At 35.2% G+C, this 23,866-nt stretch overlaps 1 protein-coding gene across 2 annotated transcripts in view; it reads right to left on the bottom strand.

Moving 5' to 3' along the window:
- ATP2B2 (ATPase plasma membrane Ca2+ transporting 2) overlaps window positions 1–23,866 on the bottom strand; it is a 412,675-nt gene that overhangs the window by 81,021 nt on the left and 307,788 nt on the right. Inside the window, exons 6-10 of one of the 2 annotated variants that reach the window (XM_050712691.1) lie at window positions 17,565–17,822; window positions 16,434–16,559; window positions 8,698–8,823; window positions 6,897–6,929; window positions 5,307–5,402 (exon numbers count right to left, since the gene is read on the bottom strand). In XM_050712691.1, the coding sequence (XP_050568648.1) occupies window positions 5,307–5,402; window positions 6,897–6,929; window positions 8,698–8,823; window positions 16,434–16,559; window positions 17,565–17,822 (639 nt within the window). The remainder of the gene's footprint in view (window positions 1–5,306; window positions 5,403–6,896; window positions 6,930–8,697; window positions 8,824–16,433; window positions 16,560–17,564; window positions 17,823–23,866) is intronic. The other variant, XM_050712690.1, reaches the window with a different exon arrangement.

Genomic DNA, 23,866 nt, shown 5'->3' with positions numbered 1-23,866 from the left:
CTAACAGAGCAGGAATTAACATGCACAGTAAAGCAGCAGATATTATGCTTCAATACATGCATTAATTTTTTCACTCTATGCTGTGAATACATAGTAGCAAAATTGAAAGGCTAAGATGCATTTCTTACACGTTTGTACGTTCAGTAGTTGGGGATCACTAAAGACTTAATTCTCTTAAAAAGAGCAAAAATGTCCAAATAGGTTGTAAATGACATTGCACCCCAGGCTAATAGGCTACAGCCACGGAGAAATTCCAAAGTGCAGAGTTACATTAAAGGAATGGATGTTTTGCTACATATAAGGATCTCAGTACTCAGATGGATTACTAAAGTTTGCTGAAGTAGACTATTTAGCATCAACTGTTTGTCTATTTTTAACTCTATTCCCACCTTGGTTATAATACGATTTTAAAAAACAAGTGATACCTATCTTCCAAAGACCTATGTCTTCCCAGGAATCTATGACCCTGGGCAAAAACAAGTTTGTTTTCATTGTGATATTTGCTCAAAAATTTTTGCTTCATCTAAAAATTGAAGGGAAAAAACAAAACAAAACAAAAAAACACCATAGCTGAACTTGATATCTGCCTAATCACTATTTATCTTAGAATGCTTTTTATACAGAGAGAGGAAGACATAAAACATCACCAGAGATTCAGATTTCTGGCTAGTGGAAGAAACCTTCCTTAAGAGCTGGGACACATTAATTTAGAGCAGACGTAGCCTGCTCTATGTTCTGCTTTACAGTTTATTTTTTTGAACACAATTCAAAACCTTAAAGCAGTAGAATTAAAGATTCTTCAATTTTTAAAAAAAAGGCAAAACAAAAACAAACAAAAAAAGAGCTTCACAACTGGCAAACACAAAATGCACTACTGTTTTCCATGTAAACCAAAATATCATCTACATTTGCTTTTTAATAGGGGCATAATATTTTTTTTGTAATGAGTTAAACTAAGAATTCAACTACCCTAGCTACCTACAAAATGGACAATCATTAACAACAATGTAAACACACATATATTTAAAATAACAAAGAATAAGTAATTATGATAAAGGAAAGAATACAGTAAAGGGAAGTAGATTATTTCCTTTAATTTCTTGAATCTTAAGTTTCCACTTGAATACAAATTATGAAGAAATCAAGATGACAGAATCACTACTGCTGAGAAATCCTTATTTCAGTTTGTGCTAGGACCAGAAATACTAACCCATCTCTCTGACCTTTCTGCATTGTTTAGAAAAACAAAAATGATTAGTAAGTATTAATATTTTATATTAAATGCAATATAGAATTCCTCAGAAATATATTTTAATATAATTTTGTATTTTTTTCTTTTATTTTTGGAAATAAGTAAATAAAAGGGACAGTGTGCCCTGAAATCTGGGGGAATTAATCTGTGTTTATTTCTACCACTTTTCTGAGCAGAGCCAAAAAATCAGAAAGTTTAGAAAAGGCTACAGAGCCTCTTAATATGAGCTGAATTCTGCAGCTGCTTTGGAAGCTTTGGATTCGAATAAAAAATGTTTTGCATGTTGCCTTTACCTGATGAAAATTCCCATCTCTTGACTTGGAACATACCCATGGCATCACTAATGCCAAAGTTCTTATGCCCAAAATGTTACTTCAGCAAATAAACCTTCCACAGAAGACTTCCCTTTCCCTCCCACAGCCCTTTATGAAGTGTTAATGAGACAAAATAACAAAATCCTACTGCTGGCAATAGAAATTATTTGCTCATTGGAAGAACTTGAAATCACCTAAAGAAGCTGATCTAGTTATATTCTCATGTTCTGTGATAGAGCAAAAAAAAAAAAGAAAATACCCTACTATCTTCCAAAATGTCTCATGTTGCAATAGAAATGAGTTGCAGCTCTCTTCATGTCAAGTCAGTTATATTATGCAGCTAGTAAGAACAGACGCACATTGCAAATCTATATATAGGGGGAGAAGTGACGTATTTCAAGTGAATCATTAGGAATTCTTCCATGCAGTATGATATCAGAATCAATGCATTCGTAAAACACAGGTTAACTACAAAAGAATAATTCTGATGCCACTGATCAAATAGGAAGTTTTAGATAATTCTTTTATGCATATTCATTTTATGCATTAAATAACTCCTCTTGCAATTCAGAAAATACATTAAAATATATTAAAACTGCAAATTGCTTTGCAGAAAAAGAACAGAAGTATACATATGCTGGAACAGATAGAATTAGCAGTAGATGTGAAGTATTTCAGCTGAGACGTTTCTCTGAGTCTGGTATGGTATTTCTATAGGAAAATTTTATAATTTATAATTTTAATTATAATATATTTTTATTTTATAATTTATAATTTTAAATAAAAAATTATATGAGTTGTAACACACACACACACAAAAAGGAAATCCTGATTTAGGAATAAGGCTGGCCAATGACCAACATTGCTTTCTGCAACCAAATCATATTTGGGATAAACAAGCTGTAAACAAACAGCACTGCTTTTTCCCATATTTACGTTATAACAATTTATATTTTCTAAATACTGTACTATTATATCAGAGGAAAATTCATGAATTACTACCTTTCTGTAAAATTTTTTGATCTGCTTATAACCCAAACCTGTAACCTTTTAAGAACGGAATATATTTTCTGGATTTATTTATTTATTTTAACAAAAAAGACCATCAGAAAATTATGCATTTTCATTTCAACTACTAGAAATAACTACTAGTATGTGATAGTTCCTTATATAGCAAGTGGCAAACAACAGGATGTGTCACAAGCCTACATGCCTTTATCACTATCACTGACTGAAAATAAAAAGCATTTTTCTGTGTCAACTGAATATTGGTAACTAAGACATAATTTATTTTAAATTGTAACGTTTTGACTTTCATCTAGCAAGCAACATCATTTCCTGTTCTAAGTATTTATTCAAGCATATAATATTTTTTTCATATTTGAAGGTATCTTCTACACAGAGATATTAAACATTAGGTAAAAATGCTTGTTTCCAGTTATATCTCAGGGAAAATTCTAAGGCATTATTGAAAAAAATAATTTAATCTAGATTGGAAAAACAGCTACAAGAACTTGATCTCCTCGCTTTAGAACTTCTTTCCTTCCTTTCTCTTCTCCGACGACCCCTCTGCAAAACATAGCTACCTTTTAAGTATTCTCAACTCATCGTCACTGATGACTAGAAAAATGCATAGTATAAACAGAAACCAGACTATGGCAATTTCCCAGACAATTTCAAAGCACTAAAATTTAACTCTGCTTGCTGTCACGGTTCTCCTCTGAACACACCATCAAGAAAGTTGAATTAAGGAAGTTTCTTCTCTCCATGTTGATCAAAGATGTGCAGAATTCATTTGACTGCCTCACCTCAGAAGAGGTGAAAGCAGAAAGATATTCAGTTGCACAAACAATTCACTTCTACACCTTGTGCACTGAAAAGAACTGAGTATGTAAACTACCGCTCTGAGATAAGCAGGGACAGTAACTGCTGTTTCTGGTGGGAGAGAAGATAGGAAGTACCATATTTACTTGATTTTATACACCCATTTAATATCCTTTGGTACTCAATTTCCATAGGAAATTCAGGCATTCAGACCAAACACAACAGATATTTACCAAGCAGCTAAATCATGCTAACAGAGAGACTGGGTTAGAATAACTCAAGATTCATTTCTGCCTCTTGCTGAGCAATGGTTTTCAATGAGCAAAGCACTTAGATGCTTAACTTAGTACTCGGCAAAATTTAATATTGCAATCTCCAGTGGGACAGAAGGAGGACATCTGGTAAGAGTGTTGTATGCACAGACTTGTTTTACACACAAGGAAGTAGAACCATCAAGAATAGAAAATGAAACAGTCCTCATTCATTTCCTGGTTCTTGGTCTTTAAGGAATCTGAAATGGGGGTGTTGGAACCAGGATGGTCTAGGGATAACACAGAGATGGGACTTGTACGAAGGATTAATATTTTTTTCTGAATTTGCCTATATTATTGGAAAAGAGTAAAGTTTTGCAGTTCTGCTTTAGATCCAACAAGGTTTTGTGACATTTTTGTGTGTAAGACTTCGTGTTCTCAAAAGCTCATCTGCCAAATTTAAACAGACAAGATTTTGAGACTCAAAAAAAAGTTGCCACTCCTTTGCTTTACTAAAAAAATCTGCCATGCAGTGAGATGTCAGGATTGGAAATCCTAGTTTCCCAGCAAACCTAGAATATGCAGGAGGAAAATTTTAAGTCTGCTTACATGTTTCTTTTAAGTTATAATCAAATTATTTAGAATTAGGCTCAAAGGATTTACAATGTCATTGCTTTAAAAAGGTTCTCACACTAGTAAACCTTAATACTTGTTTAGTACTTGGCAATGCTGTGTCAGAAACTAGCATTACATACATAATGCCCCAACCACTGACCCACATAAAAAAAAAAAAAAGTCACCAACTTGATGAAAAATAGAATGGCTAGGTAACTGGTGCTGTACAAGAAGGAAAGGTCTCTATGGCAAATATAGACTAATGTATTTGATGACCAGAAAAATACAGCTTTTCTAATGCCTAGATTAATCTTGACCCATTCTATTTAATACTGGAATTAGACTATTAGAAGAGACACTGAAATACCTCCATGCTACAAGTGGGGTCAAGAAGCTGTATTGAGAGACGGTCAAACTTGACCACAGTAATATATATACACGCAGTCAGTGCAAACAGGCTCTTTAGATGATCACTATCTAAGGGCATACACAAATATCCCCAAGCTTTGCTTTGCTGTCAGTCTCTATTCAAAAAGATGCTGAAAGCAGCAGAAGTTTTTTATGAAAGCACTGCAAGTAGAAATTGAGACAGATTCCCGACCCCAGCACTATTTCTCAAAGCTACACGAAGGCTATATCAATACTTATGAGAGTGCCACATCAGAAGAAGGTACAATCCATTTATCAAGGTGTTCTTCAGGTCTGTGCTGACAAATGTGTTTTACAATGAAACTCTACGTAAAGGCAACTCAAAAGTTTTGAAAACAGTCTTACTTAACTGTTCCTTTTAATTGCAATTTTAATTAATGGCAAAGAGATCATAATTCCTATTTGTTCTTCTCCCATGCTTAATTCTGTGTGAATGAAGTAATTCAGTCATAACATCTTTGTGGCATCTCATAAGCTGCTGTAGAGTTTGTGGAAAAGGAGCTCTCAGAGGGTAATGACACGCACATAAAACATCTGTGCAGTTCATAAGAGAAAGAGGGAATCTTATATAGTAAGGAGAGAAATCTATCAAATAAAACAAGCTAGGTGTTCTTGACATACCATTGACTAAGCTGGCATTTGCATTATCAGTGGCATTTGCACCTGCTCCACCATCTGTGGCTGAAGGAGGGTGGGAGGAGGGATGGGAAGAATCTACTGAGTAATAATGGGTAAAAAACAACAACAACAACAACAAAATAAATAATAAAAAATAACAACATGAACAAATGCAAATGACAAAAGCAAAAACATTTATGATATACTGTGGCTTTGTTTTCGCCAAAATCAATGTTTTAAATTAATCAACATAAATTTCAAAATCAAAATGTCATTACAAAGGCAAAAAATCATACATGGAATAATAATAATAACTAAACAAACAAGAAAGATGTTTAACCTAGTTAACAGTTGGTGAGAACTAATTGTACACACTACATATGGTCCTCTCTATACTTTTTTTTTCTTAAATTATGAGTTATGGAAATATTAAAATGGTTGAAATATTTCCCTTGAGTAAATAAATCTGTGGAATGTACCAGTAGTTTTAAAATATGTTGCATGCTACATTGTATCTGCAACATTACATATTTTGCATTTGATGCAAAGCTACATATTACAATGTATTACTGCTGGCACAGCCCAGTCTAAGGTGCTGGCTCAATCTTTGTCCTCTAAAAACCTAGTTGCACATTGATTTGAGGAGAAACATTAAACTTTTCCATATTGTATGTAGAAATGTAGAAGAAACAATCTTGGAAAATATAGTCTTGTGGAGAATAATGAGTTGTTTCAAATCCAAATAATAGGCATTATGTAATTGCCTCTGTTTTGTGGTGAAATGAAAAAAAGTAACAGAAAATAAAATTCTCATTTTGTTTTCAGCAATTATTTGCATATCAGATAAATTGGTCAAGCAATCTTTCCTAACAGGTATATGAAAAACTTTGAGAACATTTTATTATTTTATTGTGGATTTTTATACTACTGTAGAGAAAATTAATCTCTGTAAATAATAGATAAAATAAGTTTTGCCTTGTTTCTGTTGGGTAATTGCTCACAACAGAACACAGAAGTCCTGCAGTGAATCCGGACTGAGACTCTTGAACTTCCTCAGTCCTTGACCCATAGTGACTGTTTCATATTGTACTGGTTTGTTATTCAAGAAATATCATCTTGTCTTATTTACAAATGGTAAATAGAAAAAAGAAAATAAACAGCATATAGGATTTAAAAACACACCATGTGTAAGTATATTCATGAAAATTTCAATTGCAAATTTCATTATTCTGATGATAACAACAGTGTTTTGGTTACTCATGCTTATTTTTTATTCCATTTGGATGCTCATATTAACCAGCACAGCACGAACTGCTAACAGCAAATCATGCATTTCAGTGTTTAATGTACTGTAATTTACTTCTGGAGATTAACTGAGTATTCAAGCTTAACATTCAGATTTGCAACACCAACAGTGCGTGCGCACTTAAATGTTTGCCATGAACAATCCTGTTGATTTGAAATTGTTCTTTAATTTAACTGGATTGATTCAAAGACAATTATTTTAATCATTAGTTCAACCCTGATTTGCACCAAAGCTTGCTGGCTAAAGACCTCATCCTTTCATCTGATGTGGCAGAATTCTTACTCTACCTGGAAGCTGATGTCCATCGTCCTGTTTCACACCTGTATGATGATTTTTACAAAATGTTAATGAACAATAAAAGCACACACCCACATAAGACTGAAGCAAACATTTATGATTGTTAGGACTTTAGAGAACTGCAGGTTTATATATGAGAGTACGTCATCTGAGTTCAGGCCTAATCAGCCATCAGCTCTGCCCAGGCACTCTTCTGCACTAGCACAAAGCTGCTAGAGCCAGTACAAAATGTGAAGGAATTTTCTTGCTATTGTAGCTATATCCAATTGGATTTAGCATCTGCATAAAAAGATCTTACACATCCCTGTAAGTATCTCTGTCTCTGGGAAGTACGTTATGAGCACAGTGCATTGCATTACTTTGCTACCTCAGATTTGGCTTTCACTGTCTTCCAAACTATCCACAGTCCAACATGAGAAAATCATCAGCGTCCTGATCAAAATAATATACAGAGAAGGCCAATCCCATTAAACAAAGGACCTCAGGACAGACAGTTGTTACTTTCAAGCAGAAACTGATGTTGCTCCCTCCCCTCTAGAATATCCTTATACACTGCCAAAACAGATGCTGCCAGATCCTGAAACATCTGTATTTAGGAGTCTTTTCCATCCTTTTAGTGACAGCAAGATTAGACTCCAGGAAATTGTTCAAAACTAGTCTGACATGAAAGAGTTTTACTTTGGGAAGTTTCGGTCTTTCTCCTTTTAAAGTTCTGCAAACTTATCATGCCTGATAAGTATTTTGCATTTCTGGGTTCCATAAGGACTTCCACTTGTTGCACACATTTCTGAATGGAAAATCTATGTTGTGAAAACCGTTTTGAATTGGCATTCCTATCTGCTGCTTCAAATTGAAAGGATGGAACAGAAATAATAAAGGTGAAATCATGCTTTCTAATAGGTAAAATGTTCTGTAAAACTATAACTACTCCTTTATTAACTGTAAAAAGCACTAAAAAGTGTGGGAGTGTCTAAAAAATCATATTAATTGACCTTAAGCATGTCTGAAAGAAAAATATTCTTAGAACAAACATGGAACAAAATTCTGAAAGTAGACTGGAACGATTTACAAAACGACTGTATGAACAAAAACTGCAAAGGACATGTTAAATCATGTCTGCTTGGTGTGCAACCCAGAAAGTAGCAGTTGCTCATGACTTCAAACTATAATAAGATGGAAAAATCTTAACATTTCTTGATTTCATCAACTGATACGTGATGTCAGAGTTAAACTCTCTGTTAACATTTACTGCTACTTACTTTATTCCATATTGCTATTCTTAGTATGACCTCTACACCTTAGGTAATTAAAATGCCTCTAAAATCAGTCACTGACATTAAACAACTAAGTTAGTAAAAAGCCACATCTTATCTTTATTTTATGTCTGAAGCTCAAAAAAAGATGTAATTTTCATGGCTGAGTTTTGAAAAAACAATATTACATAGATGTAAGTGGACAAGTGCAAAACCTTTGCAAATTTTAGGTGAGTATGGATTTATGCAAAAAGATATAGCAATGGGAGTATGCCCATGTACTTCCTTGCATTTAATTATGTACTGAGAGTCTGCAATTTAACACTGGAAAAACATCTTGTTATCCAATGTATATTATTGGTTAACCATTTTTGCAGTTTTCCAGTGTGATGTGCAATGACAAAATTGAATTAAAAAAAGTTTTTTAAATCTGTTTGTTTGTTTGTCAAGAGTTGAGGAGAATTCTGGCTTTAAAAAAACAAACAAACAAACAAACAAGTGCTTTCTTGGCAGCATTCATGTGTGTTGTGAAATTTACCTTTCTTATCTTTCTTTTCTTCTTCTTCTCCTCCAGCACCTAACAGAGTAAAGATGATGCCTGTCTGAGAATTTACACCCACGGCAGTTACGAGCATTCGTCCAGAGCCTTCCATGACGTGAGTACCTGAAAATACACAATATAAGTGCTTGCTTATGCATACATACATATATACATATATACATATATATATATATATATATAAACACACGTGTATATATATATATATAAAAGTTAAAAAGAATAACCATTAAATATTTTACACAAGGCATATGCTAGTACTGAGAGAGATCTGTTACACTTTTTAAATCTACATCAAGGTCTATATTATTACATATCAAAAATAATCCTTATTGTTATATAGTATTCTCAACCACAAATGGATGTTTAATAGCAAATCTTAGGATGCATATTCATTAGCCACACATTACATTCCCTTTTAAAAAGAAATGTTGTCACTAACACAAAGGTTACACAAGTTTGGAAGATAATTCAGCTTCATACAGTTAATTCTTGTAACTTCAGAAATATTTTTGCAGAGTTCTGCAAATATTCCTCTGAGATTGTTGTCCAGATTACACTGACTATACATGGAGTGCTATTACATAACCGAAGCAAAAGCATATGTGCAATTTCTCTTATCTTTTTCAGCTATGGCTGATTTACAGGCATAGAAAAAATATTTTTGAAGATGATTTCACATCTTCAAACTTGAAAATCAATACTGAAAAAAATCTTCAAGGGATGTTAAATTCAATTAAATCATGAGTTTCCCAAACAGCAAGAATCTGATACACTGGAAAACAAAATCAGTGTGTACAAAGATTTCTATTAGTCTAAAACAAATTAAAATGCAGAGTAAATTTTTTTTTTTTAAAGATCATTTGTTTAACTAGGTAATTACACCATTATATTAACTAAATTCCTTTTGAGAAAAAAATGCATGCTTTATTGTGTAGAAATTTTTAATTTACAACTCTTATTCAAGCAAATGTTGGGGGTATCTAACATCACAGCCTCTTAGAAACCTTTTGCTATGAGTTATGGAAACATAAACAAACTAGGAACAGTCATGGAGTATTTTGATCTAACATCTTGGAAAAAATTTGTAACACTTTACAACATTTTCATAGATCTATCCTTAGTAGATCGTGAATATTAAAAGACATACAGTGGATTGGTTGGTCATGTGACATGATTATGTTCCTATGGACTAGACAAAAAACGAATACCCTAATGACGAGAAACTACTCGTATTTGAAGCTATTCATTGAAATATGCTTTATATTTTATTCTTTAGTGGTAGAAAATTACGTATGCCTATTAAGCTATAGCATTGCCTATTAAGTGTAAGTCTTTGTGAGACCCAGAGGAAAAGCAATTTCTCTACGTGAATTTGGCAGGGTAAACTCAGATTGAAAGTAGCTGGAAGTTTACTGGGTTTGGAGTTTTTCAAATTCTTTCCTGCATTTGATGAAGGAGGAAATAGTTTGGAAAGTACAAAAACAGACTATAACTTACAAAGGAAAAGCTTTGAGAAGAAAATGGTTTATATATATATTCATAAAAAGAAAAAAAAAAAAGCATATTTATAATCCAAGTGAAATACAGTTAACTTGGTTAACGATAACACATGGTTAACTAAATCTGCTCAAAGACTGGTTTCTTATTTAACAATTTGTTTTATCCTAGGTATTATAGTTTGAAATACATTATGTATTAGGACCAGTCATTATCACAGACATGCATCTGTGGGACATAAGAAAAATCAGACCAGATGGAATCAGAATATAATCCAGTAACTAAAGTACCTTTATAGGAATAATAAAGAAGAAAAAAAAAGGGGGGAAAAAAAACACTTATTTTTAAGTAATTTCTTTGTTAAGACAAGAATTCAAGTCTTTAAGTCAAAGAAATAATTCGACCATTGTGATCAAAAAAAGAAAAAGAAACAAAGAAACAGTTCTTACTTTCTTACTGCTTATAATAACCACTTTAATGCCTTGTCACTGTGGTATTTGTGACAAACTACTATTCTTTTCTGGGTTTTATTCTACTGTTTCTTAGATCCTCACCTCTCTTCAAAACTAACATTGTACTGCTCCACAATTAAAGTTTGCCAGAAATGTAAGGTTCCCCATTTACTTTCATTAACATGAAATCATTGTTTCTTTCATTCTGTTGACAGCATGAGTAATGTAAATTCATTAACTGACATCTTAAATACTTCTGTGGCTAATGGGGTAAAGATTCTGGTATGTTTATTCTCAACTATCTCTTCCCTGTCACTTAACCAATGCCATCATTGCTTATCACTCAATATTTAGAAACAAAAGTGAAGTTGTTCACTGATGCCTGTAGTTTTGAAACGTATTGGAGGAAGGGATGTCTGAAGCCACAGTGAAATAGAGAAGAATCCTCAGTCTTATTGCAAACTACTGCAAAATGGATTTTAACCATCTGAATTATGAGCCTGTGGCATTGAACAAATAGGGGGTGTTTTTAATTTCTCACAGAGAATCTTATTGAGCTTTCACACCTACTAAACCTGAATGGACATGGAAAGATTCCTTCCCCCTCCTTTTCTTAAAAAAAGCATTTTAAGGGGGTTGATTCTCATTTAAATGTTTTCTCTTCATTGAGTTATCTCAAAAGTTGACAAAAGGAACCTTTGTCATTACATGACATATACATATTAATATATATAATCTCCTCATAACCTCTTTTTTAACCCATTTTTTTTATTACCGCACATCCATTTGCTGTCCTCAAACAATGCCACTATATATTTATAATCAAAATCTTCTTCTAAGTAATCAAAGTTTCATGTTCTTAGAAGGAAAAGAGAAACACAGGACAGCATATGTATCAACACTAAGTCTAGTTTGAGACCATAAATATCTCATCACAACCTTGAGAAAAATTCAGCAGAAATAAGAAAATTAGGAACAAAAATACTCCACTGGTGAGATATATTTAAAAAAAAAAAAAAAAAAAAAGACCTTTTTAGTGTGTTGTGAACTGTTCCTATGGCATTTCTGTGATACCATTTGATTCCTTAAAAAGTCATTTTCTCTCTTTCACATGACAGAGCAAAACATCACAAACATACAAAACAACTATCCAAACAACCAAAATCAAATCACATTCAAGTCAAAAGGAACAGTAAAGATCTTTAAGAATTAGAATAGGTTGTACTGGGTCAGGCAAAACAGAAAAAATGCCTGAAATTTAATGCATAACTTTTGAAATAACCTCTTCTAAGGCCACCATTTAAAACTATCTTTTAATTTATAACTTGCTTTTAGTATACATGTTTTATTTTGAAGGAATCCTCTTCTGTACTGGACTACAAAGGTGTGCATAAATATACTCAAAATATGGCATGGATACGGGTAGCTTTATTAAGAAAACAAATATCTACCAATTTTCAAGCTTACATCTGTGCACCTCGAAAAGGCAAAATGTCTTCAAATGCCTGAAATGCCATTCTAAACCATTTAAACCTTTTCTTAACATTAGTCTTGTAAAACATAATTCTGAAATGTTGAGTTGCATACAAATGCGTGCTTTGGAGCTGGTACTAAGTACTAATTTATCAGCAGACTACTCTTTGTTAGGATTACTGGAAGCTAATCACAAAAGCTGAACCTCCTACCACCTAACTCTGGCAATTTCATCATTTAAGCTGTGTTATAATTCATTTATATTAACCCTGAATAAAGAAATAGACTCTGTGAATTTGATCAGCTATTGTTACATAAATGAAATTCTGGAATGAATGCATGTTTTTCACTTAATCTGTTCACTAAACATGTATTTCAACTTCATGTGGAACTACTACACTGAATTCTTTCCCTCTTTAGACTTTTTTCAATATTAGTAAAACATTTTTTTTCACATGCCAAGTATTTAATTTAAAATTTATAAACAGTGAATATTCCAAGATAGAAAATAAGGAGACTAGTTCAGTGGGAAAAGAGATATTTGGATTACACAGATAAGGAAGCTACATTGAAGCATGTGCATTTTCAGACAAAAATGCAACTAAACATGTACTGCTCAGAAACCTCCAAATCTAACAATACTAGTGAAATAGGTTGGAAATAGGGCTCAAAAAACAGGGAAAGAAATGCAGAGCACTCTAATTTTGAGTGTTCATCCTGTTTTGTTACTTCCAGCAAGCTTTAGTTGAGCAAAAATTCTCTATCTGCATGTCTAAATAACTGTTTAGTCACTGCAATTATTAAAAGGTAACTGAAGTTACTAAGAAAGCGAAACAACCATTAGAATATCCTCTTTAAACAAAAAAGTTTTCCAGCAAAAACTCAACTACATGTAATTTCATTATAACCAAATAATTTGGAGCATTTTAGTTAGATGCTCTGTTCTAAAAACTTCTGCTTTGCTAGAAGCTTAGCTTTGAATATTTTCTGGCAAGGACTTAAGACAGAATCAGAACTATTTTTCTCCAGGCAGTAACTGACCCGATTCCTTAATCAAGCTTCCTTCTAATTTCCAAAACCTAACAAAGAACCATGACCAAGACATTTCTTTTATTTATTTGTTCTTTAATAAGCTGACTCTTCATTGTTTCAAAGAAGCAAACAAACAAAAAAGAAGTTCACATGGATGAAACTTAGGTTAAGATAACTTGTCAGAATCCATTCAGTGAGAACTACAATGGGTCAGTTCCTCTCTGCAACTCTTTCATACTCATTTCATTAATCAAATTAATCTAAATAACTGGAAAAATGCTTTAAACAATAAGCCTCCTAAGATATTTTTTTTACAATGTTAACTATTATCACCTTGTACCCCTAAATAATTCACTGTGTGCAATACTGAGGCCAGACTCATGTACAAAACTTCTGTATTTGGGAATCATGGATTTCTCTGAATTTCAAACTATGAAGAACTCGAAGGGCATATCAGTTTTCACAGAGTCACAGAATTCTAGGGTTTGGAAGGGACCTCGAGAGATCAACGGGTCCAACCCCCCTGCCAAAGCAGGTTCCCTAGAGCAGGCTGCCCAGGTAGGCATCCAGACGGGCCTTGAATATTTCCAGAGAAGGAGACTCCACAGCCTCCCTGGGCAGCCTGTTCCAGTGCTCCGTCACCCTCACCGTGAAGAAGTTCTTTCGCATGTTGGTGCGGAACTTCCTGTCCTCCATTTAGTGGCCATTACCCCTTGTCCTGTCCCCACAAACCACTGAAAAGAGGTTGGCCATATCCCTTTGTCTCCCACACTTCAGGTATTTGTAAACATTGATGAGATCCCCTCTCAGTCTTCTTTTCTCAAGGCTGAACAGACCCAGGTCTCGCAGCCTTTCCTCATAGGGAAGATGCTCCAGGCCCCGTACCATCTCTGTGGCCCTCCGCTGGACTCTTCCCAGGAGATCCCTGTCTTTTTTGTGCCAGGAAGCCCAGAACTGGACACAGTACTCCAGGTGAGGCCTGACCCAGGGCAGACTAGAGGGGGAGGATCACCTCCTTTGACCTGCTGGCCACTCTCCTTTTAATGCATGCCAGGATCCCATTGGCCTTCTTGGCCACCAGGGCACATGGCTGGCTCATGGCCAACCTGCCGTCCACCAGAAGGTGGACGAGTATCAGACAGTTTCACTACCCAAGCTCTCTTCACCTTTTGGTTGATACATGTCCATGCTCATTGCAAAGAAATTTAACATAACCACGGTCTTGTTAATGCTGTTTACTTTTGATACAGTGGATTGTGCTACACAATGCATGCAAATCTCTATTAGTGACCTAAAAGAAGGAAAATGTTTTAGACAGAAGTACAGTGGAACTATTGGTTGTTTTCATTTCAGGTATATCAGTTGAGTTTCATTTCAGTTTATATTCCAATTTCTGCCTTCCTAGGTAGTACCAAATGTGCTATATACAGATGGAAATGAACCATCTGGTCTAGTCAGCACTTGTACTCTTAGAATTGCTTCTCAAGTATAGTAAATGACTATCTGGATGATTAAACAAGGCATTAAGCACAGAAACTCATTTAGTTTAATTATGTCATTGAAACTAATCGAATATTAAAAATGTTGTTTCAGGTGCCAACAGTGAAAATAAGACTTCCTGATTCACGGTGTTTTTCTTTCACCAAATTTAGACCCACAAAAACAAACCGCAGCTGCAATTCAAATGTTACCTTTCTTTAACTTTCTTCTATCAAACCTGAACTGTCTTCTTTTCCAACAGACAATGGAGGGAGAACAGTGGCAAACATCAGCCTGACAATCTTTGTCTAAATTCCAAAACCTAGTTGGAAATAATTTACTGATGTCTTCAGATTCAAAGACAAGGAAAAATTAAGGTCTTTTTGCAGCTTTTTTTTTTCCTCGCTTTAAAGAAGTTTTATTAAAATATGGGGTCTATGCTAATATCCAACAAATTCTGTTTTTAAACCTACTGTGAAACAAACATGACATGGTGGGTTTCAACTTTCTTGATTTTTGAGCTACTAACAATTTCCAGCAGGCACATCAGGTCCAACATCATGGGTATTAAACTTTGCACTACATCTCTGGAAAAAAAAGGTAGTATTTGACATGACAGAATCTCAAGTCATCAGATCTACTCAAAAGCAAATAGAGTTAGAGGGTTTTCTAACACAGCACGAGTATAAATTCATTAGTATAAATATGGAGCAAAAGTTTTTGTAGCATTTGTTAAAATATCCCATTAATACTTCACCTTTTTGTAATTACTATAGAGATAACATACTAAACATACTAAACATAAAGAGTGCAAACTTTAACTCTACTGTAAAACCATAAAGAGAAACCTCTCTTTCTAGCAAAGATGTTTAAGCTTTGGGAAGCAGGATAAAAATATCTTTTCACCTAACTCAACTACTTTCCCTTTCTCTTCCCATCATGCCTTTCAGGGCAGTGTCTTTATATTTTTTCCGCAGTTACCATCGAAATCTATGGGTATCCAAAAAGATCTCATTCAATTTAGGAATATGTGAGAGTACGTGAACAAGACAGCAAAAAGTATCCTTTCTGTGAGTAGAGAGTTCAAATGTGTTTGAAAGGACTATATCAAGTTGCAATACATTGATGATTGTTATGAGACCATTATGAGACAAAATAGCAGGCAGCTTTTACGCCATCACATCCCAGCTGAAATCTGTTAAGAACCAGACCATTCAAAAATCTTTGTTTTAGAATCAAAAAAAAAAAAAAAAAAATTTATTTAAATAATTTACTGTGTAGAATTATATTACAAAATATAAATACTATGAATAACATGAACATGTAACAAAGATTACGGACATAACAATTGACATAAATGTCAATATTTTAGTGTATCCATCTTTCTTAGCACATTTGTTGTTTCTTTCTCTAATGTTTCTAGTGTATGCATAAAAAAGAGGCTTTGAAAGACTTTAAAATTTAATGGTTAAATTAAAGTTGGTATACGATGAATTGAAACGATTGTTTTTTCCTGGAATTATACTTTCATTTTCCTCTAAAAATTTTCAGCATTTTCTCACCTTATTAAATAAATATCATGATCAGAAAGAATTACACACAATCAAAAAACATTAGTCTACCTCTCATATGAAAAACTGGCACGGTCTGTGTCTGTGTTCAAAAGACCTACAATAGCTAGGTTACCAAAACCTGATGCTGTGGAGAACCAAATCAAAACAAAACGTGAACAAAGCAGTACATAAAAGATAAACTCAGAAAGAATTCAGACAAGTTTACCTGACAGTAGCATTGGGTCTTTGTCAACAGATTTGCGGACTTGGTCTGACTCTCCAGTTAAAGAACTTTCATCAATTTTAAGATCATTTCCTTGAATAAATATCCCATCGGCAGGTAGGAGATCACCTTTCAGTAAGAGCACAGCAATGGAAAACCACAGTGATTTAGTAAGTGTTTTTATAATTACATAATTATTTCTATGATAAAATTACAAGTAACAATAATTACATTAAAATGTAAAATGAAAGCAAATGTGAAAGAAGTGCGACCATATTGGACCACATTAGCCACATTACTGTAATCCCATAGGGAATAACCTTTGCATTGCAAATATTTTTTGCTTAATGTTACACCAGAATCAGAATGCATCACACTTAACATACAATGAATAATCACCTAGACTAGGACAGGAGTGATCTTTTTAACATGACATGAAGGTTGTTCTGTCAAACTTCCTAAGAGAAAACAGCACTCTGCTCTCTGGACGCTCTCCTGCGTCTAAACCTAGGAGAGACTTGACCCAGGAGAGACTGGACGCCTGTTGGAACAGGCTGGAATTTGCAGGTTGAGTTAGACACAGCTAACAGAGTTCCTGCAAAGATTTTCCTGTTCACCGGAGCATGGGGAGAAAAATGGGGGGGTCCCTTATGGTATATAATTATATGGCATCCACCCACTAGTAATACCCAGTTTGTGGACAGTTACAGGATCCATAGTTTTGGAGCAGCCTACCAACTAGGGTGAGCACAGGGACATGATACCCTTTCAGAGAGCATTTAAAACTGCTTCATCTTCATAACTGGACAGATTCCAAAAATTCCAAATACTGTAATCCTCCATGAAAGAGAATTACCATTGTAAGAACAGTTCTTGTCCTTGTCAGTGAAATGAAGTGAAGCTTACAAAAATAAAATTAATTACCAAGTGTAATTTTACTGCAAATATTTTAGGTCAAGTTTTTCTTTTGCCCTAACAGCATAATTATTATCATACCATGGATAGTAATGATACCAAATAATTCTGGTTTTGAATTAATTCCAGTGAAGTGAGTTCCAAATATCCTCTATTTGGCCAGGAAGGGAGAAGGGAAATGAAGTTCAGAAAAGCAGTTATCGATTTGACGAAACTTACCATATTTCACCTGTGCAATGTCACCAACTACTATCTCTGCCACTGGGATTTGGATAACCTGTCCACCTCGGACAACAGTAAATTTCTGTTCCTGCTCAATACGACTTTGAAGCCCACGGAACTGCTTCTCCTTGCTCCAGTCATTGAAGGCAGTGACGAGCACAACACAGATAACAGAGAGCAGAATGGCAGCACCTTCAATCCAGCCAGCTTCAGCCTCACCTTCATCTTCAGCTCCTCCTGTTGCAGTACCACATCCTACCAAGACAATATTATGACTCATTCAGTCAAGCAAAGATCAGTTGTATTACGTTTATCACAAGAAAATCTTGCTGTGAAATGGCAACAAAATGCAAACCAAATCAATGGGTAAAGGCGGCATCGATTTTGTTGTCTAATAGGACTGATGGCTTCACCTGAGCCATCAAACATTTCCAGAAATCAGGAGGACTTATGAAAAGTGGCTCCTAAGACTAAAACAATGAGTATCATAAATCAGTTGAAAGTGATACGATTCAATTAAGAATAGAATTATATAAATTGAAGATTGGGAAAACAACAACATACATCAGATGTGTAGTTTTTCAAGCAATTTATATACTCATGACTTAACTGATTGCTAAATTTTCATTTTAGAAATAGGAGAGACATGAGTAATAACTGTAACAATGAAGTAATCAAATTGCTGAAGATTGCCTGAATTGATTAAGGGTAAACATTACAAATAGAGATACTGTTGTATCTAACCTACCATTTAATATTTACTGCTTGGTATTTGACCTAGTTTTATCAAGTATAAGAGAAAGATTGTATACCTTCCTAAAAAAGGTTAAAGAAATAATTTTCAATATAATTTCTAAGCATTCTCAGCTAAACGCCCTTATAAAGAACACTTGCATAAAAAAACTACTCTGATCAACTAGCATATTAGTATTTAAACGTAATAAAGAAGGGCATTAGGGAACATTCAGAAAAATAAAAACCTAATATAAATTCATCAGCAACCCAATTAATAACTAGTAATCAATATAACATAATCAGTATCTTTCTTACAGAGGAATATAGGGGCATGTTTGTAGAAAAATAAGTATATTATTTCTGTCAGAAGTATAATAGTATTTAAAAAGTACATTCTAAGTATTATCTGAACTAATACTGAAATGTTTTATTAACTACTGCTAATTATTTATTTCCAAGTAATACACAATTAAGATTTGAATACATTTCCTAGACAGAATTCACAAAATAAAACTAATCTAGATGTCCTCTTTAATGAAACAAGCCCTAAAAATATAGTTTACGATAGTGGACAGCAAAGTACGCATACTGGAATCACAAAATTCAGATTTCACAACCTAAAGGGGGGAAAAAAAGAACCCCATCCAAGCAAAAGAGCCTCCTCTCCTGAGTGACAGAGAGACAAAGTGAATCTTTTAACTTCTCATGAAGAACTGAACAAGGTAGGCGTTTGACATCAGTTTTCCATCTTCCTCAAGTACCAGGGAGTTTACCAATTTCGCAACTGTGCTGCTTCCATCTATGACTAAAGTTTAATTTTGGTATATTCATCACCTGACACTAGAGGAAATTAACAAGCAATTTAATTTCTATTTTTAAACTGGAGAGGTTTCCCTGTAACATAAGCATCATAATTCATTAACCAGCTGAGTAATTACTCTTGAGTGTGAACAGTAACAAAATTACCAAAAAAAGTCAAAGGAAGATGTATCAAAGACTAAACCTCTACTAAGTGAACAGAAGAAAATTAAACTGATTTTTTACCAGTGCTTGCTACAGTTTAAACTCAGATTTAACCTGGCAAAGGTTAAAAGGTAAAGGTAAGGCAAAGCACACTCCCAGAAGAAAGGGCTTTCCTGGCAGGGATACCCTCAGACAGATGACCTACATGAATCTTTATATGCAGGACAAAAACGTTGCTGAAAATACCATTTTTATAGCACCCAAGAAATTAAGTACCCTTTTTCTTTTTTTTTCTTTCTTTTTTTTTTTTTTTTTTTAAACTTCAGTACCTCGAGTTGCTAACTCACAGGTGCAATGTCTTCCTTAAGCAGAACATTACTTGGGAAGGACTAATGGAATTTGTTTTGTTTAACCTTTAAATCATCTTAATTGGTCCATGTTACATTTTAGATTCCTTTTCCAAATCAGTAAATTCACTTTTGCCTTGAGTAGATTAAGCTGTTTCCCAGCACATATAATTCTGTTTTAGCAAATGTAAGACAAACATTCACTACTCATTTTTCATTAGATATGATTTAAAATGAAGAAACAATATCCTATTCTTTTGAACAGCATACACCCTCTCACATTTCTCACAAAAGAAACATAAGCTGGTCTAACACAAAGATTGATTTTATTTTCTTTTTGGATTTTAAAGTCCTCACCGGTTGAAATTTAGTCTAGCTTGTGTAAAAGTGCAAATAAGGTGGGTGATCGCATGGCCAGGTTAGCTGATGACAGTAACAGGCCAGTCCACCCCTAAGGGTGACAAGGAGCAGCTCAGCTCTGGGGCAATTCTACGGGGTAATATTTACTTTAATCTATAGCATGCCCTCCCCTGTGCTTTCACTGAAAATTGTCTTTGATTTCTGCATAAAGATTATTTATAATTTTATAACATGCTCTTTTCTACTAGAAAAAGAATTATGTAATACTTAAATACTTAAATTTTTAAAATCACCTGTTTGAAAGACATAAGCTGTGCTTTGTCATTCATTACAAGGAACCCATTCTGTCTCTGGACACACATAAACTTATTCTGTTATTGGAAGAGCAGAATACCCTGTCACTACAGCAGAAAGCTGCCAGTTTTTGCAAGTCTTTTACAAGTCCTTGCTATTTTTCCAAAGAACCAATAGGTCTTATTACTGCCTTTTAGATGTGTCAGAGAAACAAAACCCCTATTAGTCAGTGCATTCAAACCCTATATTAACACATTGTAACTTGAATAGCTTGGAGAATAATATTTCTGAGAAAAAAGAAAAAAAAAAAAAGAAGAAAAAAACATTCTGACACACAGGCATAAAATAAAAATATACTTTGACTTAAGTAATGAAATTTATCTCGTGTAGGTGTTATCAGAACTGATTTCTACATTAATATAAACAATACCATTCCCAGTATGTTCATATAACCAGGAAAAGTAGTCTAATATAGAATGTAAATAATACAAGATGAAAGGAATTGTGTTTACCTGTCTCAGATTACGCACAAGCAAAGAACATGTTTCTCTCTTTGTATTGTGGCTGAAAAATGTTTGTAAGAAAGGAAATGTAGAGAAAACACTGAACTTAAACCAAGTTCTTGGAAAGCATCCCTGAATTTGACAAGCTTTAGCACTGAATGATGATTCATGATTCTAGCTTTTACAATGCTGAGAAAATTCTCCAAAACCTTTTGGAAATCTTGAAAGTTCAAAAATGCTTCATTTATTTTCTGCTCAGCCAGACGATAGTAAATTCAGATGGAGGAAAGATCTGTGGAGGGAAGGAGGGAATTCTTGGAGCAAGACCCAGGAGTAATTAAATTGACAAGCAAGACCCAGGAGTAATTAAATTGACAGGCATGGTCAAAAATAAAAGTTAGTCTTTTAGATGGATGCAAGAGACTGTGAGTTGCTTTACGGATTTCAGAATGCTCCTTGGTTGAGATGCAGTTTAGCTTCTATAAATAAACTATAAAGAAGCATTGCTTCTTAGTGATCCATTGATCCAGTTTATCTGACACACTAAGAAGTGAATTCACCCATAGAGGTGATAGGTAGCAGACAGCTCACTCTGTTTTTATTCAACATGACCCAAGATTATAATAGTGAGCCAAGGTATGAGAGACATGAATTAATTACTTTTGCTCAGAGGATCAGGACTCAGGAACACAATTTTAAAGACCACAAAGAGGTTGATAATACACAAATGGGGATCTCACTCCTTGACCCGCTGATGCCCAGCCTGCGGGCTGGCTGACCATGCCCTCTTCTAAGCACCATGAATGCGTGAGTGTTCCTGTCTGCTCCACAAGTTCCCTCACCTTGTCTTCATGTTTTGCAGTCCCACAAATGAAACAGGATGAACGTGCTTGATAAATTAATGCCAAATGTGCACACCATTCTTTCTTACTGTAAGAATAAACTGTAGCCACTTCAAGTAAAGAAAGTATGCAATACTTTTTTTATTTTATTTTACTTTTATTTTACTTTTTTTATTTTTTATTTTTATTTTATTAATTTTATTAATTTTATTTTATTTTTTTATTTATTTTACTTTTATTTTATTTTATTTTAATAGGATTGCTGAACAGACTTTATTAATAGAGATTTACAGACAAGCAGGATTTAAAAATGCAACCTGCCCTTCAAGAGATGACCTTTAACCTTTAATGACATTTTATTAACCTATGCTGTGTTCTTGCTTCAAAATTATTTTAGAAGCATTCCCTTTTAACAGAGGAAAAAAAAATGGAAACTTGCATCTCTATTGGTATATATTTGTAGAATTCTCTCTCATATACTAAAGGAAGAAAATCTCTCTTCTGCAATTATATCACAAAAAAAAATCTAGAAATTCTAAAATGACTTTATATGAAGCTTATGTGGCAAGGTGTTGGTAGCAGGGGGCTGCAGGGGTGGGAGCAATTCCTGAAGAGCTGCTACCTGTGGGCAGCCCACACAGGACCAGCTCAGGAAAAACGGCATCCTGTGGGAGGGACCCCACGTGGAGCAGAGGCAAAGAGGGACCGAGAAGGAGTGGTGCAGACAAAGCGTTAGGGACTGATCCCAGCCCGATTCACTGTTCCCTGTGCCACTGGGGGTGAAGCAGAAGAGAGTGGATGAGGGAAGGTTGTTTTGATTTGCTTTTGATTCTCATTGCTCTTGTCTGTCAGCAATAGATAATAAATTACATTAATAACCCTCATGCTGAGTCTGTTTTGCCCACGACAGTAACTGGTGGAGCAGTCTCCCTGTCCTTATCTCAACCCATGTGATTGTTCTTCATCACACTTTTCTTTCCCTGTTGTTCTGAGGATGGGGAGTGAAAGAGCAGTGTGGCAGGGCATGCACCAGCTTGAAAACACCACAGACATATATGAACTTTCGGGAACAAACTGTCTGTATTCATAGGACAAAAAAGTCCTTATACTTTTTAACTATTCATCTTTTACTATCTGTCCTCCCTTCTGTAGTTTGCAGAGTGATACACTAACAACTTTATAGATATAGGGAAAGTAAGGCATATAAGACACACAAAAGAGGAAATGATAGACACAGACACAGATTTCTAGGTTGGAAGAGACCTCAAGATCATCGAGTCCAACCTCCGACCTAACACTAAGTACTCCACTAAACCATATCGCTAAGCTCTACATCTAAACGTCTTTTAAAGACCTCCAGGGATGGTGACTCCACCACCTCCCTGGGCAGCCCGTTCCAATGCTTAATAACCCTTTCGGTAAAGAAGTACTTCCTAACATCCAACCTAAAACTCCCCTGGCGCAACTTTCGCCCATTCCCCCTCGTCCTGTCACCAGGCACGTGGGAGAACAGACCAACCCCCACCTCGCTACAGCCTCCTTTAAGGTACCTGTAGAGAGCGATAAGGTCGCCCCTGAGCCTCCTCTTCTCCAGGCTGAACAAGCCCAGCTCCCTCAGCCGCTCCTCGTAAGACTTGTTCTCCGGACCCCTCACCAGCTTGGTCGCCCTTCTCTGGACTCGCTCGAGCACGTCCATGTCCTTCCTGTAGCGAGGGGCCCAAAACTGAACACAGTACTCGAGGTGCAGCCTCACCAGAGCCGAGTACAGGGGCACAATCACTTCCCTAGACCTGCTGGCCACACTGCTTCTTATACAGGCCAGGATGCTGTTGGCCTTCTTGGCCACCTGAGCACACTGCTGGCTCATATTCAGCCGACTATCAACCAATACTCCCAGGTCCTTCTCTGCCAGGCAGCTTTCCAACCACTCATCTCCCAGCCTGTAGCTCTGCTTGGGGTTGTTGCGCCCCAGGTGCAGGACCCGGCACTTGGCCTTGTTGAACTTCATACAGTTGACCTCAGCCCATCGCTCCAGCCTATCCAGATCCTCCTGCGGAGCCTTCCTGCCCTCGAGCAGATCGACACACGCACTTAGCTTGGTGTCATCTGCAAACTTACTGAGGGTGCACTGGACGCCCTCATCCAGATCATCGATAAAGATATTAAAGAGGACCGGCCCCAGTACCGAGCCCTGGGGGACACCACTTGTGACCAGCCTCCAGCCAGATTTGACTCCATTCACCACAACTCTCTGG

The sequence above is a fragment of the Cygnus atratus genome, chromosome 10 (genome assembly GCF_013377495.2).
Source record: "Cygnus atratus isolate AKBS03 ecotype Queensland, Australia chromosome 10, CAtr_DNAZoo_HiC_assembly, whole genome shotgun sequence".
Taxonomy (NCBI): Eukaryota; Metazoa; Chordata; class Aves; order Anseriformes; family Anatidae; genus Cygnus; species Cygnus atratus.
Note: the sequence above shows the minus strand (reverse complement) of the source record. Positions and strands in the feature narration are given on the sequence as shown.